We start from the raw sequence: 19,113 nt of genomic DNA on the forward strand, positions 1-19,113 counted from the left end.
CTAATTATAACCGCCAGACTATCAACTTCATTTTTATGCAATCTTACTACTTGTTGTATAACAATCTGTTTTATCCATTACACTTATTTTAGCAGCCTTCTAATGTTAATTTTGTTAATACTTCCACTATTATATCTCATCACATTGTATTTTTAAACAATAACAATAACAACAATTTTTAATGTTATTTTACTTAAAATCTCTTCAAGATTTTAAAATTCATTTCATTATTACATGTTATTTAGACGCTTATTTTTAATTTAAGGTTAAGACTATGGCTGATAATGCCTTCAGGGAAGGCGAAACATGTACCACTATTAGTTAACAAATTTATGTAAATCATTCAAGATGATTTTGTATGCATTAGGTGGTCTAATAAATAACTTAATGTTATTATTTCAATTAAGTGGCATGTTCCGAGCTGTCAGCGGAGAGAGAGTCTGGAATGACATTAGTAGACGAATAAGTTCGAGTGGCGTTTATAAGTAGGAAAGATCACAATATGAAGATAAAGTTGGAAATCGAGAGGACAAACTGGGGCAAATATTCATTTATAGGAAGGGGAGTTAGGGATTGGAATAACCTACCAAGGGAGACGTTCAGTAAATTTCCAATTTCTTTGAAATCATTTAGGAAAAGGCTTGGAAAACAACAGATAAGGAATCTGCCACCTGGGTGACTGCCCTAAATGCAGATCAGTATTGGTTGATTGATTGATTGAGATCGACGACGGACCGTATATTCACCACGAGAATGACTCTGGTAAAGACATACAAATACAACGTTCGACTAGGAAGTCCTTTTATATATTTTAAACAAGCCTAGACAAAGTAAAGAGATCGAAGTTATTGGAAACAATGAAGTATTTTAAATTCCCACAGAAGTTAATAAAATTGACTAAGATGACCCTGGAGAACAGCAGAAGTCAGGTAAAAGTACAGGGAAGTCTGTCAAGATCTTTCAGAACCAATGAAGGCCTAAGGCAAGGAGATCCCTTATCACCAGTGTTATTTAATATAGTACTGGAGTAAGCTGCAAGATCAATAACTACTACGCAGATGGTGTGGTGATAATTGCTAGGAGTAATGAGGCACTTACACGGTCTTAAGGGAGCTGAAAGATGCGGCTGGATCTTTGGGTTTAGAGATAAGTGAGGCTAAATTTAAATAGCCTATATGGTAACGAGAAGTGGAAGGAACACCGAAAATCTCAAAGTGGATGGTTACACCTTTGAAGCAGTATATCTAGGCTCAGTAATAACATCAGAAAATAAAGTTGAGACGGATATTGTAAATCGTATTAAGGCTGCCAACAGATCCTACAGAGCACTGTACCCTCTTCTGAGAAGTAAAAATTTTAAAACTGACTCTCTACAAAACAATAATTAAACCAGTACTTATACATGGGATTGAGGCATGGGTATTGACTGAGGCCACAGAGAGAAGATTAAATGTTTGGGAAAGGAAAGTACTGAGGAAGATATTTGGATTGGTGATGGAGGGAGATTTATGGAGATTCAGAAGAAATGTAAAATAAGATTATTGTGTAAGGAGCTGGACTGGGTGACCTCAGTCAAAATGAGAATAAATTGGATGGCTGGGGCATGTGCAACGGATGGAGGTGGGAAGACCTCCATGGAAGACACTGACAGGGGCACCCTGGGGGCAGAAGGAGAGGTCGGCCCTGGATGAGATGGCTGGAGGATGTGGAGACTGATATGAGGACCGTTGGAGTCAGGAGGTGGCGTAGGTATGCTGAAGATCGGGACGACGAGAGCTGTGGTCAAGGAGGCCAAGGTCTTTAAAGGACCGTAGAGCCATTGAGTAAATAGTCATCTCCGTACAAGCCATGAAGGCCATTGGGAGGGTGAAAGGTAAAGGCTTCTGGTATCCATAACTTTGGCACTTGGTGGGGTAGAGTGGTTAGCTAAATATTCAGATTGAGCACTGGAACTTGCTCACTGACTTGAAGCTTGCAGACCCCAAGTTCTTCCAGCCAGGTGGCACTGAATTATTAATAGGTGCAGAACATTTATTTTCATTATTGAAACTTGGTTGCAGAACTCAATCACCAGATTATCCTATTCTTAAAGACACTGAACGAGGATGGATTATTGCTGGACACTACCACCAGAGGGAAGAAAAATGTCTTACTCTAATCACATGTTTCTTGAAGTCTCAGGAGATGTTAGACACCCAGCTACAGCAGTTCTGGGAAATAGAAGAGCTTACATCCCCAGTCGTGCCGAGAGAAGAGCCACAGAAAGGCACTTCACAGAGAATACCACTAGGGATTCTACAGGGAGATTTATAGTTCACTTACCCCTCAACTAAACTAGAACTGCGTTTCAGTAGGCAGCCCTCACTTAAGTACGAGTAAGCATGAGAAGAGGCCATGGGGCAAATGGTTAAGGTCAGATTTGAAGGTGGAAGCTATTATCTACCCCACAAGCTTAGTAGCTCACCTACAAAAACAAGGGTTGTATTTCTTACATCTACTAAAATGTCTTAACAATATTTCATTGAATGATATAGTAATGGTTGGAACGACAATACAAGAGCATCTTTACTCTGTTATTCTAAAATTTAGAATGCATACCTTTGCCTTCACTGCAGATATTGCTTGAAATGTATCGCCAAGTCATGGTTCATGCAGATGATAGGAACATTCAGTGGATTATAGGGAGGGAATCAAATTAAATTTATTCCTTTCAGAATAGCATTAAATCATGATAAATGCACATGGTACATCCTTCTTTCACCATGCAGTTAGGGTGCACACACGCTGACCATGCTGATGCTAGAGTAACGATGATACTCCGTCATTATTAATGTCTTTATAAAAACAAACCCAACATTCAGCTTGCAAAACTTTGAAGAAATGTTCCCCCTCGAAATAAGTCCAATCTAATAGGAACGACAGCCTTCAGGAAAAGTGCTGAACATGTTTTTTTATGGCTTGTTTTCAGGTAATTGATAGATAATTGTATTGTATTTTAACAAACACTAACCTATACTTCGTGTTACTACATACAGTATTAAGATTTTTCAACTATTAACTATTTCCATTAACGACAGATCTCAATTTAACACCACAGTGTATTTTTATACATGTAAAATGTGTTATGGTTGCTGGATATTTTTATAATGGTGTTGTTTGACTAGACTCCATTGGTTTAGAGGAGGTGACTAATACTAAAGAAATATGAAAATTTACATATAACAATGCCATTTACAGTAAGATACAAAAGTTGAAAACTAGAAAAGCAGCTGGAATTGATAAGGTTTTGGGAGATATACTAAAGACACGGGGTTGGGGTATAGTACCATATCTGAAGTACAGTACTTATTTGATCATTGTTTGCATGAAGGAGCTATACCAAATGAATGGAGAGTTGTTATAGTAGCCCCTGTGTATAACGGTAAGAGTGATGGACATAAAGCTGAAAATTACAGGCCAGTAAGTTTGACATGTGTTGCATGTAAGTTTTGGGAAAGCATTCTTTCTGATTATATTACACATGTTTGCGAAACTAATAACTGGTTCGATAGAAGGCAGTGCGGGTGTAGGAAAGATTATTCCACTGAAGCTCAACTTGTAGGATTCCAGCAAGATGTAGCAGATATCTTCGATTCAGGAGGTGAAATGGATTGTATTGCGATTGACCTGCCTAAAGCATTTGATAGGGTGGATCATGATAGACTACTGGCAAAAATGAGTGCAATTGGACTACAGATAGGGAACCTGCCACCTGGGCGACTGCCCTAAATGCAGATAAAAGCACTGAGGTTGATAAGGAACGAGTTAGTTACGCGGTATTGATGGTGTAGTTGTAAATTTATCTATTGGGTGATCCAAGCACCACCATTCTAGATGCACCGAGCTCGATAGCTGCAGTTGGCTTAAGTGCGGCCAGTATCCACTATTTGCTAGACAGTGGGTTCGAACCCCAATGTCGGCAGCCCTGAAAGTGGCTTTCCGTGGTTTCCCATTTTCATACGAGGAAAATGCTGGGGCTGTACCTTAAGGCACGGCCACTTCCTTCCCACTCCTAGCCCTTTCCTGTCACATCATACCATAAAACCTATTTGTGTTGGTGTGACGTAAAGCAACTTGTACAAAAAAACTAGACGCATGCATAACGTGATAAATTTTGATCAGTGCCCACGGACAGGACCAGATACCTAGAATATTCAGTGTCTCCCAAAATTTAAATAAATCTTGTTCTCCTTCCCTACAATTTTCAAATGTAATGCTGTTATATCCGAAAGGACAGGGCCATTAGAAATGTATTATTTCCCAGCAAAGTTGGAAAACCCTTAATCTCATGGAATAGCTCTTACAGCGGTAAAGCTAACTCCTCAGCTTTCTTCTTCTTCTTCCTCCTCTGATTCATAGCATGGCCTTCATTGTGCAGAATCTCATCAACAATATACCTGGCTAAAAAAAAAAAGAGAAATATTTTTATGCATACATGAAAGTAAACAACATTAGCCTACCTAAAGTTATGTTTAGATACTACTGTACCTCTTTAAGTGACTTTGATTCATATGACACATTTTTTGCAGCTCATCTTTTGTTGAGTTTTGTGGTGGAGCCACCCCAATTCTGCCTCACCATGAATATAAATTAAAGGAAAAATAAAAATAAAATTCTATAACATTAAATATAATTCAGTAGTAGAAAATATTCAGTCTATTATAATTACCACTAATTCATCCTTCCTCCATTTCATTGTTGGTTGATGCTCCACAAGCTTATAATAGTATGCTACATTATCCATCACAATACACAGGGTCCTATATTTCTTAATCCTATGATTGCATTTCCACCCACATCTGAGATTTCTCACTGTTAGTACCATGATAATCTTGACTTCTCTTCAAATCTGTGGCAAATATCAGATCAGCACCTGTAAGAATTTTGAGTTTTAGCATGAAGTTATTTAATCTTTTCCCTAAAAATATGAAACCACCTTCTACAGGGATATTAACAGACAAAAAATATTTTTGTTGAATGATTGAAACAGATGTCTGATTTTAAGTGAAAGCAATTACAATGCAACAGTCACCTGCTGATGAAGTTAATGAATTGCTACTTACACTACTCTATGCTAAAATTTATCATGTATTAGTATATCTAGACTAGAAGTCCATGATCACTTGTATTAATGATATTACTGTAAACACTAATGTTTAATACTTTAGAAACTCCTATGAATACCAAACCTATATCAAGCACTAAGAGGTAGGAAGCTTAGAAGGTGTGCAATAGTCAGTTATGCACTGATTCAGGAGGAGATTGTCAGTACAGAATGAACCTAATAAATAGGCCTATAGTACAAGTAATTTGCTGATACTAATATCCAGTAATATTACATGAACACACACTGGAGAAGTTATAATTGAAGTTCATCTTTAAGTTAATTGTTCGCCTAAAGTGAATAACTACATCTTTTTTTCATAACCAACAGACCCTTTAACAGTGGTGAAGTCAAATTCAAGAACCACTGATAGAATGCAGTGAAACAGAAGGGGAATCTGCCACTGCCCTAAATGCAGATTGAAGCTGTAAGTTAAAATGCCACTTCCTACTTCAAGCCAGTCGGTTTGAATCAGTCAATCAATCATCACTGATCTGCATTTAGGACAGTCGCCCAGGTGGCAGATATTACCTAGTAAACAGATTAGAAATCTGAAATGAAACCATAATACAAATGAGCAAATATATTACATACACATATGCCGTAAGTCAATAAGACTACACGAAGGCTGGGTCAGTAAACCGCACAGACGTAGAGACAAGACATGTTTAGGTTAGGTTAGATTCATAACGAAATATTTTCCATTTCAACTGATTCTCACTGTCAGAATCTTATCGTAGACACAAAATTAAAATTGAAATGAACACTTACCCCCGATTAATTGTGAAACACTTGTCATAAGGTCTATATCACTACGAGTGATGACTCATCGTCCTTTTTCAGTACCTCGTAGCAATCTCTGAATTGATTTTTGTAAAGGATGTGTTCATCATTTCACACAAACTATGTTATTAAATGCATTATCCGAACATGCCACAATTCTCCTTACCTGGTATTAGCCAAATAGATTTACAATCCCACAGAAAAAGAAAATGTGCTTTAAATATTCTCACAAATGTATCGCTAGTGATTTTAACAGTAATACAGTGGTAATACATAATTCACGCTAGAACTGCGACTGAGCGTTGCCAACGTGCCAGGTTAACGGTAAATGTAAGACGTCGTATCGGCAAGTAGGGTCCCTAAACTGTCTGGTTACAGACACTGAAAAAGACCCAACAGCAAGAAAAGTAACTATAAATCAATACCTTAATATTACAGGGGAGAAAGGGTAAGGTTGCACCCTTAGGGTACGTCCTTACACGGAGACTACTTTAGTTCAAGGAAGTCGTTAAGTTTTCCTGTCTTCATTGCACTTGCATAGTTGTACCTTCAAGGGTTATTAATTTCATTTTGTTGGTCTGTATTGAACTGAGAATAACATATGAATAATAACACAGTAAAGGTTTCCACCTATTCAATACTAATATGTATTTACAATATTTTAATTACATGGAACTAGTTTCGACCCACCTAGGGGTCATCATCAGCCATATTAAAGCATAAACAACTCTTGTCAAATCCTAAAAATGTTATTTTAACAGTAGAAATCTTATGGATTTATAATTTATAAAAGTGAAGTGTGGTAATGAAATGAGAATTGTTAGTATGGTACAGGTGAGTAATAATTAATAATTGTACGAGGAATATACATACTAAGAAGTTTGGAACAAAGTATAAATGGGGTGCTTAGTGTTGTAAAAATTATACACTTATGGATATCAGTAGTCCTCGTACTAAAGAATACAATGTAAAATGACACATAAAAATATAAATATATACAGGTATGTACAAAGTGTGGAGAGTAAAATGTGATACTCTTTGTATGCCGAGTCGGCTTGACACTGATCAGCTTAAGCAGAGAAATTAGGCATTTGGTGTATTAAAGCTGTGTTGACCGGCAACATTGTTGATTGTTGGACTTGAAGAAGTTATTTTTGAAATTTCTGGTTAAGAAGGTGGGTACTGCGCGTGGAGATATTATCAGTTTTGCAAGCACCCATTTGAATTACAATATACAAATTTCATTTTTGTGGTGTTTAGCTATATTTTTCATGGTTTTAATTCATTCACGGATTATCCGCTTTTCTGTATTGTACGTTTCTTTCCATGGTTCCTCCTAAAAATTTACAATAGAAGTTCCTCTGTATTCCTGCCTTCTGCTTGTTTAGACTGTGTTAAGGAGAATCAGTGTCATTCAAAACAAAACTTGTTATTTAATGTTCAAGAAGCTATACATTGTGTGAAATCAATTTACGCTCTTGTCTGCTTCATATCTGCGTGTGGTGCCTGGTGTTAGGGTCTGAAGTTATATCCCTGGAAAACTGTTTTGATTTCTTTAGACCTTTCCTTTCAGTCTGTTTGTGTTAATTTTGAGTCCTACAGCACTTTATTGAACATAAAATCAGTGGTTTGTAATGGTGTTTCTTTTTCCTCCCCCAGACTTACTATACTGCCCCAAGAGTCCCAAATCCACGATTGCAGAATCACAGAGGACAAGTAGTGAACAACGTTGGTCAACAGATATTTCCATCACATGTAAGTAATTTGCCATTTTTGTGAATAACATTTACTGTGTCAGACACTTTATTTAGAAATGCTATTCTTGTTACAGGTGCAACTGCCACAGATGCCCATGTACCCTAGTCATGTTGTGCCAGCTCCAATTACTCCAAACCCTGTGTTCGTTGGTCCTGGGCAAATACCAATGGTGGGTGCAGATGGTATTTTTTGATCTCTAGTTTCCTTGGAGGGGAATTTTAATAGGCTAAGTAAATGTGTGTGTTTTCAGTTCTCGGCTGCTCCTACTAGGCACCAGGGTACTGGGACTGGCTACTTCCCACCAGCCAACCAGCAGCAGCTCCTTATGCATCAACACCAGCAGCTTTACCCAGGTTATCAGTCTGGGCCCCAGGGACCACCTTGTAAGTTACTCTTTATTCCTGGAACAGTTCTGAACATTTTTCTTTTAATTAATACAGTTGATTGGGGTCGTAAAAGGGGGGGGGGGTACAAACCAAGGATAGGCATAATGGCAGCTTATAAATTGTCTCAATTCCCAGTTATTTGAAAATTTATCAGTGGTCACTTAGATTGAAACTTTTCTGAGATTCTCAGCATTCCATTTCTACTCTCCATTATTCATTGTGTTCAGGTGCCTGACCCTTGTTCTAGTAATAAACTGCTGTGCCAATTTCTGTTCTACAAGCAGTGTAATATTACTGTAGTTTAGAGCCTTATCATATAAATATTTTGGTTTCCTTATGCATTTGCCACTGAAGAGGTAACGCATGTGACAGGCATAAAATATTTTTGCACCTCATTACTAGTTTCCTTTACAGACTGAACATCTTCCAAGAACAGATGATCACCAATTTTTTTATACTTGGCACCAAATATTATTCTAGACGACTAGTCTCCACAAATTTTAGGCGACTATGGTAATAATCCACACTACCGGAATGCACGCTAGAGTTTGTTCATATTTGGTTGATGGGAGCAGTATGAATAGCATTCATATCATGTTGGCCGAGTCACGGTTTACCTAAAAGATTTTCAGTTTGAGAATAATTTTCAACTATCAAAGGGGCAAGGATGAAATCCAATGGAATGTATGTTGTTCCATACCTGCCGAGGTTTACTGATTTTGCGTAAATGAGTTGGAAGACAGTTTTTTACGGATGAACTATAATATTCTACAATTTAACGTACAAAGATCTTTAAATTCTCGCCAAAATAAGCTTTCATAGACTGCCGATACATGCTGTACGAAGGGTACCCAACTGTTGTCGCTGACTTGAACGAGACCAGTTTATTTTTGTTTCAGAACATCAGGAACGTCATTTGGTGTAATTTGACATGCTATGGACCATCGGAAGTGGAAGGAGACGAGTATGGAGCGCAAAGAAAGCAGTAGACGCGGGACCACCTGCTAGTTGTGTATTAATTAGGTGAATGTGATCTGTTGTATGCATCAGCTTTTATAAAATGAAGCCAGCAATGGTGGTCATTATATTCTTAATGCATTTCTTCAGTATCACGGAGGTAAAGCCATGTAGGGTAGATAGCATAGTTTTCAAACAGGTAGAAAATAGCTACTTCATGAGTATAGAAGTCTTACGGTAGATGAAGTCACAGATGATATCGAATCAATTTTGGGGTGGTCCAGCGATATAGTTAGAAAATGAAATGATTTGGGAAAGCGTTCTGTCATTATGTGGCAGTGACGAGAGCAGTGGTTTCTCGAATTATCCATCGCCACCAAAGAAGAATAGAACAATATTTCCTGAAATGTTACTTGGCCGATGCTTGCAAAATCAGGACGAAGCAGCTAAGAGGAAATGCACCTCCACAATGGTGCCCTCCTGGAGTAGTCCTAGGCATGTCCCCCATTGTCAAATTCACTACTGCAATGCCACAAAAAAGGCACTTTTGGAAACTTCAGAAAGACTTTGAAACAGTTTGGCACATACAGGAAGGTGCTCCAAGAAAGAATAAATGAGGTACGTGATAAATTCATTGTACTATGAAAACATAGAATTATACACGACTGAACACTACAAATCTGGGCGATGTCTTTTAAAGCACAAATTGATCCAAACAGTGTCCTACAGTCAATGCTTATAAATCATGGCTGCAGCGGTTCAGGAGAAAAATGTTGTTTTTCTCGCAAGATCATGCCTAGTCTGCAGCAGATTTGTTGGTGATGCTGCTGATATAGAAGAGAAAGCTGATGGGTTTGTTACAGAAGTAAGCCGGTTCATTGAACAGTATAATTTTACACCAGAGCAGATAATTAATCCAAATCAGTGAATATTTTGTAAAGAGTTACGTTCTGGGAGAACTCTTGCCATTCAAGGTGCAAAAACAGTGTTATGGTTCTGTGGGTTCAGTTGCAGCAATCATCCATTCATATCTGATAACGTCTGTCATTGTGATGAATAGAGTAAAATAATATATTATTATTGGTCCACCTTTTCAATACAAAATGAAAATTACATAGGGACTAGTTTCGACCTAGTAATAGGTCATCAGCCTGAAGTAAATTAGAGCGTAAATATCGAAGAAAAACATAAACAATGTAAACACAAGTACAGTCTTTTTAAAGGTACATACCATGTGGGAATTTGAGTAGAGATATATTAAAAATAATAACTCTTCCAATTGACGAAGCACTGAGCGGAAGTTATGTAAAGTTCGGTGCGCCGTATATTATAAAAGACCACTGTGCACTAAATGATGTAATAAAGAAGAAGAGTAGGTTGAATGCTGGCTTCTTCTTAGCTGTTGTATATTCGAAGAAGATTACGTCGTATTTTATAAGGTATTGAAAGACGTTAAAATACATGAATGGCACCCTTCTTGTCTCAGAACCCATCAGGAAATTTCCAGCAAGCATGGCACTCTATTTCCCAATGTGAAAGGATTTTTTAAAATCATCATAATTTCCCATTACCCGGCAGTAGCTGGGTAGGAGCAAATATGGTTCCTCTCCACTTTCTTAGGTCTTTCCACCACTCTTCCAACACTGTCCCAATCTTGGATTCTCTTCTACTCTTCTGTATCATACTCCTCAAGAAACTCATTTCGGCTGCCTGCATTCAACTCTCTTCCTTCTTTGTCATTGTCCAAGTTTTTGCTCCGTAAGTTGTTACAGGTACGTAATACATCTTGTACAATTTCCTTCGCTTCCATTGGCACATCTTAGTCACATAACATGTTTCTTACACTGATAGAAACAGCTGCCAGCTTGAATCCTCTTACTAATTTCAGCATCTAGTCGAGCATTCTCCATTAATTCACTCACCAGGTATTTGAAAATCTCCACTACTTCCATATAAAATGTTCATTTCTCTTCCTCCATGTGCTGCTTTTTCTGTTCTCATGATGTCATCCATTACTATTGTAAACAGGATTGGTGATAAAACACTTCCGTCTCTCAGCCCACTAGTGATTTTGAACCAAATTGTGTTTGCATGCAACTACAACGTTCCTTGTACATTGTCTGCAAGTCTAGTCTGACTTTTGCCTTTCTCCCCTCTAGTCATAACAACTGTTTAATCTCTTCTACACTTACTTTCAATCCACATTCTTAGATCTTCCTATTCACCACATGCAACGGTTCTTGAACATTCAAGTCCCCTTCTCGCCAATATCATCTACATATAAAATGTTCATTTCTCTTCCTCCATGTGCTGCTTTTTCTGTTCTCATGATGTCATCCATTACTATTGTAAACAGGATTGGTGATAAAACACTTCCGTCTCTCAGCCCACTAGTGATTTTGAACCAAATTGTGTTTGCATGCAACTACAACGTTCCTTGTACATTGTCTTGATCATTTTTATTAATCCCTGCCCAATTCCTTTGTGCACCAGACTGTCCCAAACTTTAGTCCTGGGGACACTGTCATATGCCTTTTCAATGTCAATGAATGTCAACACCATATCATTCCCGTACTCCCATTGTTTTTCTATTAGTTGTCTCATATTGAAAATGGGCTCTATTGTTGACCTTCCACTTCTGAAACCAAACTGACTTTTCTGTCTGATTTTCAACCCTCAACCTTATCCTACATTCCAGTATCCTCTCCATTATCTTAGCAACATAGGATATCAGAGCAAATCCCGTGTAGTTCTTCAGCACTTTATCGCCTTACTTGGAAATTGGGATGATTATTCCTTTTTGCCAATCCTCAGGGACAATCCTGAGAACTTGGTATGTCCACTGCAGGTCTACAGCTCCAGCTGCCTTTATCATCTCCACCGAAATTTCATCTATTCCAGCAGTTTTTCCATTCTTCATCCTTCTTACTGCCATTTCAATTTCATTCAGAGCAGTTTCTTTGTCCATTTCTTCATCAGCTAATTGCCTTTCCTGGTGGTCCATTGAGTCTTTAGTTCTCATGTTCAGCAACTTCTGAAAATCTCTCCATCTATAGTAGAAGTACGTTATAGCGAGAATTCACAACAGCGGAAAATTCACTTGCTATAGCGGATTGTCGTTATATCCGTTTTTTGTATAACCCTTATACACATTAAAATTGGTATAAAACGGCAATCAGTTTGCTCAAAATGTGAGTTTCCATGGATGATATAAAGACTGCGTGGAAGTGTAGGTATTTCTCTGAATCCAAGACAAACCCCACTTTTTCCTTTAAAAATTTAAATCAGGCTCAAAAAGCGCTTTGTAAAATCATGATTGCCTTTGTTGTACAGTGCGCATTCTTAGACAATTTTAAGACGCCGAACGTTGGCTTTCATTGTGCCGCATTTTTTTTGCTGCTGCACAATTATTCTTTATTTCCGCAGGTGTAATGACCATTTACTTAAAATTGGCAAAATAATACCGAAGAAAACCCGTTGAAAATTTGCCAGCAATGCCTATTCCATGCGTCTTCACAATATGGCGATCCGTCAGGAAATTATTCTTGCTGTCTATAAAACTGTTACGGTACGGTACTTTTATTCAGCGTCAGATGTAACTGGCTACCGGTACAGGCATGTCTCGCTTGCCCTGTTTGGCCAACTTCAGAGGCTAGGGATGTATATGCCTAATCACGGACATTGAAGGTCAACGAAGGAGTTTATTGCGCCACGGTGTGGCCTTTTCGCCCTTGCGTTTTTTGTGTGCATACTTCAGAATTTCTCATTTGACTTCTCTAACCCATTTATGCCCAAGAATTTTTTTTTTGAATTTTATTGTTTTGATTACTGGAATCAGTTGATTTATGTCCAAAAGCGTCCCAAAAATTGTTTTAAAATTTTTGTTGTTGACAAATTATAGCATTGGTCGCAAACGACGCACTAGACATGGACCCCAAGGGCATATCTCCAATGTGGGCTTTGGCTATTTTCATGTGAGCTTGCATCCGGGAGATAGTAGGTTCGAATCCCACTATCGGCAGCCCTGAAGATGGTTTTCCGTGGTTTCCCATTTTCACACAAGGCAAATGTTGGGGCTGTACCGTAATTAAGGCCACGGCCGCTTCCATCCAACTCCTTGGCCTTTCCTATCCCATCGTCGCCATAAGACCTATCTGTGTCGGTGCGACGTAAAGCCCTTAGAAAAAAAAAATATATATTTTTAATGATAAAATAACTGGTATTTTATGACTCATTATTATTGAAAAATGAAACATTTCTGCTACAGAGGTATGTACTGAGGTAAGTATTATAAAGCACATAGAAAATGCTAAGAAGTTGCTCTTCACTAAATGGCATAAGAAGGGATCTTTCCTAAAAATGTAAAGGGTATCAAAATTTAACATTAACATTTAACATTAGGAATATAAAATAGACTAACAGTTGAGTTTCCTAGTCAGTTTTACACATTCCTTTGAATACTCAGTACTGAAATGGTACAACAGGCTTTGGATTCATTATTATAAAACATTTTGTCTTCCAAAAAAAAAAAAAAAAATTGAATCTCTCATAATATCTACCTGCATACAATAACATTGTCTTTGAGTAGCAGTCCATGTCTTAAAACCAAATCTGAAAGGCTTTCCCTTTATGAACTGGTGGCAACCATGGCGCCCAAAATACGGGATCGTGGAATCATCGACAGAACCATTTCTCTCATTGGGAGCATTTTCCATGAAAGATTTGTTCAAGCCATTGATAAATTCACGAATTTTTGCCATTTTGTCATTTTTGGGTGAGTTGTACTGTCACACATTTAAAAATAGCAAAAACTATATTAACGATTTCTCCGCAGTGACTGGCTCACAAGATCATTGTGTGAGTCACGCGCTAATTCCGAAAACATACGTCTCCGTGGAACAGGTACATGGCCACTCAAGTACAGGACAGCTAGTACACAGTAAACTTCTTCAGCTGTTACCTGAAAATTGTACTGGTTTTTCTGAGCAGCATACTTGTTAGTGTACTTGACAATCATATCTATAATATCTTTGGTACAAAAAACTTCCCACATTTACCGAAGCAGCAGAGGAACAGCTGATTCTTTGCGGTGGTACAATTTCGTATCGAAGATCATCCTTTTTCCAAGGTCGAAGTTACTTCTTTTCCTTTGCAGATTTTTCTTTGCAAGTGGCTCGTGCTCTGAACTACTACTGGTAGAATCACTATCAGATTCCAGAGCAGCTGAGCCGTCATTGTAAACTACTACTTGTGCTTCGGCCCCTAGTTTTGACCCACTCATTTTGTCCGGTTTTCAGCCTGAATCGGCGTCTGATATAGGGCCCGTATAATTCGGTGGAGAGATAAAAACATCCACTGATGTTCCAGGAGTATTGCTGGCAGTCAATACCTCGAGCTCCAACTGAATTTCAGCAGTAGTTAAATTTTTTCACCTGAAAAAGTACGAAATAAATATCAAAATACTGTAATTTGCGAATTAGTTAACGAGTAAACAACTTAAATGTGCTCCGAATGGTTGATATTGTACCGGGAAATAGTTGTTGGGCAAGAGCATGGGAAGGATCTCAGGTTCTGTACGGTTGTTACTGGAGCAGAGAAGGATGATTTCGCAGGGCGAATAATAGTTGGTAATAAAATTTTGACAAGATTTTATTAATAATTTCAAGAAAAATAACGCTTCTCATTCATCAAAACATAAATCTTCCATTCATCTCTTCAAAATGAAATTAAATTACTGATATGTTTATGCCGTTACGATTGAACAAAATACCGTATTTCACGGCATAATCGTCGCCACCGCGTAATCGTCGCATCCTTTATTTTCAATATTAAAATCTGACTTTAAACCTTTAATTACATAATCGTCGCACGGCCAAATTTTGTTCACTAATCTGGTTAAAAGGTCAATGGAACTGCAACGTAAGTTGCACATGAATGCGCAATTTAAATACGTGTATGGTTTATGGGCAATTTGGCAACACAGTCACGTTTGCGACATGTTGCACAACGTATAAATAATAAATACCGGTATATGTACGACGCATGGCTTACCGGTAGGCTATCGGCAGTTTGACAACGTGGTCGCGAGGCAGTGTACTATTTATTCACCACCTACATATTATGAGTTCCCATTTGAAATACGTAAGGCTGTAAGTTATCGCTTATCGGCAACGTCGCGAGGAAATACCGGGTAGGTAGGTAGGTAGGTTGAGTGGACCTCGAACCAGCCCTCAGATACAGGTAAAATTCCCTGACCCGGCCGTGAATTGAACCCGAGTCCTCCGTGTAAGAGGCAAGCACGCTACCCCTACACCATGGGGCCGGCTCCTGTGTTATTGCGCACAAAGTGAAATCCAAGATGATAACGCAGATTTCCATGGAATTATTCAGCTCACGGTCAGCCGAATTATTTACGATGTCTCAGTTGTCATCGCTAGACTCTTATCTTACTACTACGTCATAAGTGTCCGGGCATGGGATGAAAACTTTTATCCAAGCAGTCAAGATAATTATTATCCAATGCTATTAAAGTTTTATTTTATAAACTCATCGGTAATGTAATGTAAAATCATCAATAACTGGGGAGAAATATTAACCTAATTACCGTATGTTCAAAAGAAATTGAAAAAAATGAATGTTTGTTACTGACGTCTCGGAATACAGTCAACTATACAGTAGATCTACACTGCGCTAGCTAGAGCTCCGGTTTGGAAGCTTTGTTTAGTATTAAAAACTTCATTTTTTGTCCGTATTGACTCAAGATTTTACAATGCTTAGTAAAGCTAAAGGTTCCACCTATTCAATACGTTATCGTAATGGTCTATTTAGAACATCACATATTTATTTAACTTATCATAAAATACATCTTTGGTACCGGTTTCGGCAATCCACTATGCCATCATCAGCCATTGAGATTTTTATAGCAAGGAACATTCAAAAATTTAAAAATATGCAATAGCAAGTCCTATTCTTACATGAAAAACATTAAAAATATAGCTAAATAGCATAGGCCCATTGTACTATACAAATAACATGTCTTTTTTGAAAAATACAATATTATTTAGTGCATCTAAAATTATTTTATATATAATTGGCAAAGTCTATGATTTGGTATACCTTATGTACAATATGTTCAATAGAATCATGTAAAATTGATAAAAGAAGGTAACACCACTGTTGTTCTAGACCAAACAGATTACATTACAAAAACACAGAATTTCTTTACAGACAAAACCTTCACAATCATAGATAAAGATCCAACGCAATCTATTCAAAGACAACTTAAACAAATTCTTAAAAATACAACATGCCTCTTTACTGACAGCGAAAAGAACAAATTAATTAATATGAACCCCAGTCTACCAACAGTAAAAGCACAACCTAAAATACACAAAAATGGTGTTCCTATACGCCCCATAATAAACTTCAGACCTAGCCCTCTGTACAAAACAGCGCAGTTTATACAACAATTTTTAAGCAAGCATTGTACATTTCAAGCTAAGAAATCAATAAGAAATACTTCAGAACTAATTAAGCAACTAGAAAATTTCAAATTACAGGCACATCACACCATGCATTCATTCGACATCACCAATATGTACGCCAACATCAAACCTGAAAAAGTTATACCAGTCGTTCTAAAAAATTTGCGCACTCACAGCAAACTTAGTCAACTTGAAATAGATGATTTCATACTAATCTTGAAGTTCCTAACTAATAATAATTATTTCATTTTCAACAAAGTAATTTATAAACAGGACGGACTAGCAATGGGTTCGCCGGCATCAGGTATCTTAGCTAACATTTATATAGATTTTCTGGAACACACTAAAATCATAAATAATAAGACATTCAATAATATAGCCTTCTGGGCCAGATTTATAGATGATACATTTATAATAATGGATCAACGCACTACCGACGCCCCTTCCACCTTAATACATCTCAACAACATTGATAATGATATACAATTCACAATAGAATCCGAGAGCAATAAAACCCTAAATTTTTTAGATCTAACTATTACCAGGCGCCCATCCTCTTTTGAATACAAAATATACAGAAAACCGACACATACAGCCACGACCATCAAACACGATTCTGAACATCCTCCTAGTCATAAAAGAGCTACATACAATAATTTAATACAGAGAGCATTTAATGTACCCATGTCCAATATAGAACGTAAAAAAGAACTCAACACTATACGCAAAATCGCATCTTATAATGGCTTCAACAAATGTTTTATAGAACGCATAATATATAAATTTAAACATCAACCCAATACTAAATTACAAAAAGAAACACCCAAAACAAAAACATATGCTACTTTTACTTTTAACTCTGACATTTTCCGTTTAACCAATATTTAAAAAAAAAGAAATGTCAATATTGCCTTCAAAACCAATAATAGAAATTTAGATATTTTTTACAACTCAAAATCGGTTAATATACAAAACCCATTCGATAGATCAGGTGTATATAGGTTTCATTGCAACGGCTGTACCAGTGTTTACCTTGGACAGACTGGGAGATCATTTAATATCAGATACAATGAACATGTCAATGCAATAAAATATAGAAAATTTTCGGCAATAGGTCAGCACATACAGGAATACAAACACAATTTTTACGGTATCAACAAGGACTTGGACATCATCGAAACAATAAATAAAGGCCCACTCCTAGACCTAACAGAGCAATGTTACATTACTTTAGATCAATATTATAATCCCAATTACAATCTAAATGATATTTCGGAAAAACCTACAATTTTATTTGACATGCTTATTTCATTAATTAACAGTTTAAAAATTCCTAAAAATCAATCCGTATATAAAATATTACGTAGCGCGCTAGCCTACTATCCCCGGCAAAGTCCACGCCCCCCTGACACACAGGCACACGCGAACGCAACCTCTCCTGCGTCCCCTTCCCCTACATAATACGCCCCGCCTTACAGCTGAGCCGGCTGGTTGGCGTTAGATATTCAGCAGTTGTTCCTCACTCTCTCTGCACGCTGTTACATTCAACCTGAGGTGAGTTTCATATCTTCAATTCTTTTCTATAGTACCGCGTATCGTTCTCAATAACTTATACTCATTTCACTATTTCCTTTTTAGGTCCGTACTGGTTCGAGATTAACACTATTTACGGCCCATTTCTATCTGGCACATAAAATAATATTCAAGATCTTAACCATAGTTTCGGCCTCAGCCACACAGTTATTTACATTGGAAAATACTAGAAGCAATACTCAAACAAGAAAAAACACATCAGGACTTACATAGTCAAACAGACTGTTGTTTCAATAAGTTTTAAGGAAGAAGAACCTGTATTTATTATCTAAAACAGTATAAGTCGCATATTATGAGGAACTAAGAAACTGTGTTAAAAATGACAGAGGTTTTTATAGAAACATCAAATTTCCTGTGTATCAACTATATCAAACCATAGTCTTTTTAAGCACCTAAAAAACAATTCTAGACGCACAAAAAGATACTTTATTTTTAACAAAACATGTTACTTGTATAACATAAAAAAAGGGTTAATACTAACTAGCCAAGTTTTAATATTTTCCATGTAAAATAGGACTTGTTGTTTTAAAAAACTGGTTAAATGGCAAAAATTAGATTCTTTTATCAATTTTACATGATTCTATTGTACATAAGGTATACCAAATCATAGACTTTGCCAATTATATATAAAATAATTTTAGATGCACTAAATAATATTGTATTTTTCAAAAAAGACATGTTATTTGTATAGTACAATGGGCCTATGCTATTTAGCTATATTTTTAATGTTTTTCATGTAAGAATAGGACTTGCTATTGCATATTTTTAAATTTTTGAATGTTCCTTGCTATAAAAATCTCAGTGGCTGATGAGGGCATAGTGGATTGCCGAAACCGGTACCAAAGATGTATTTTATGATAAGTTAAATAAATATGTGATGTTCTAAGTAGACCATTACAATAACGTATTGAATAGGTGGAACCTTTAGCTTTGCTAAGCATTGTAAAATTGGAAGCTTTGCGCAAGCGCAGTAGTGTGTCGCAACCAACGAGCTAAACTGATAAATTGC

The 19,113-nt window shown here is 37.1% G+C and overlaps 1 protein-coding gene across 5 annotated transcripts in view; it reads left to right on the plus strand.

The window, feature by feature from the left end:
- Positions 1-19,113, plus strand: part of LOC136876417 (eukaryotic translation initiation factor 4 gamma 1) — a 700,368-nt gene that overhangs the window by 326,582 nt on the left and 354,673 nt on the right. For all 5 annotated transcript variants that reach the window (XM_067150372.2, XM_067150376.2, XM_067150374.2 and 2 more), the window contains 3 exons: positions 7,586-7,681; positions 7,758-7,853; positions 7,935-8,067. In XM_067150372.2, coding sequence (XP_067006473.2) covers positions 7,586-7,681; positions 7,758-7,853; positions 7,935-8,067 — 325 coding nt within the window. The remainder of the gene's footprint in view (positions 1-7,585; positions 7,682-7,757; positions 7,854-7,934; positions 8,068-19,113) is intronic.

The sequence above is a fragment of the Anabrus simplex genome, chromosome 6 (genome assembly GCF_040414725.1).
Source record: "Anabrus simplex isolate iqAnaSimp1 chromosome 6, ASM4041472v1, whole genome shotgun sequence".
NCBI lineage: Eukaryota > Metazoa > Arthropoda > Insecta > Orthoptera > Tettigoniidae > Anabrus > Anabrus simplex.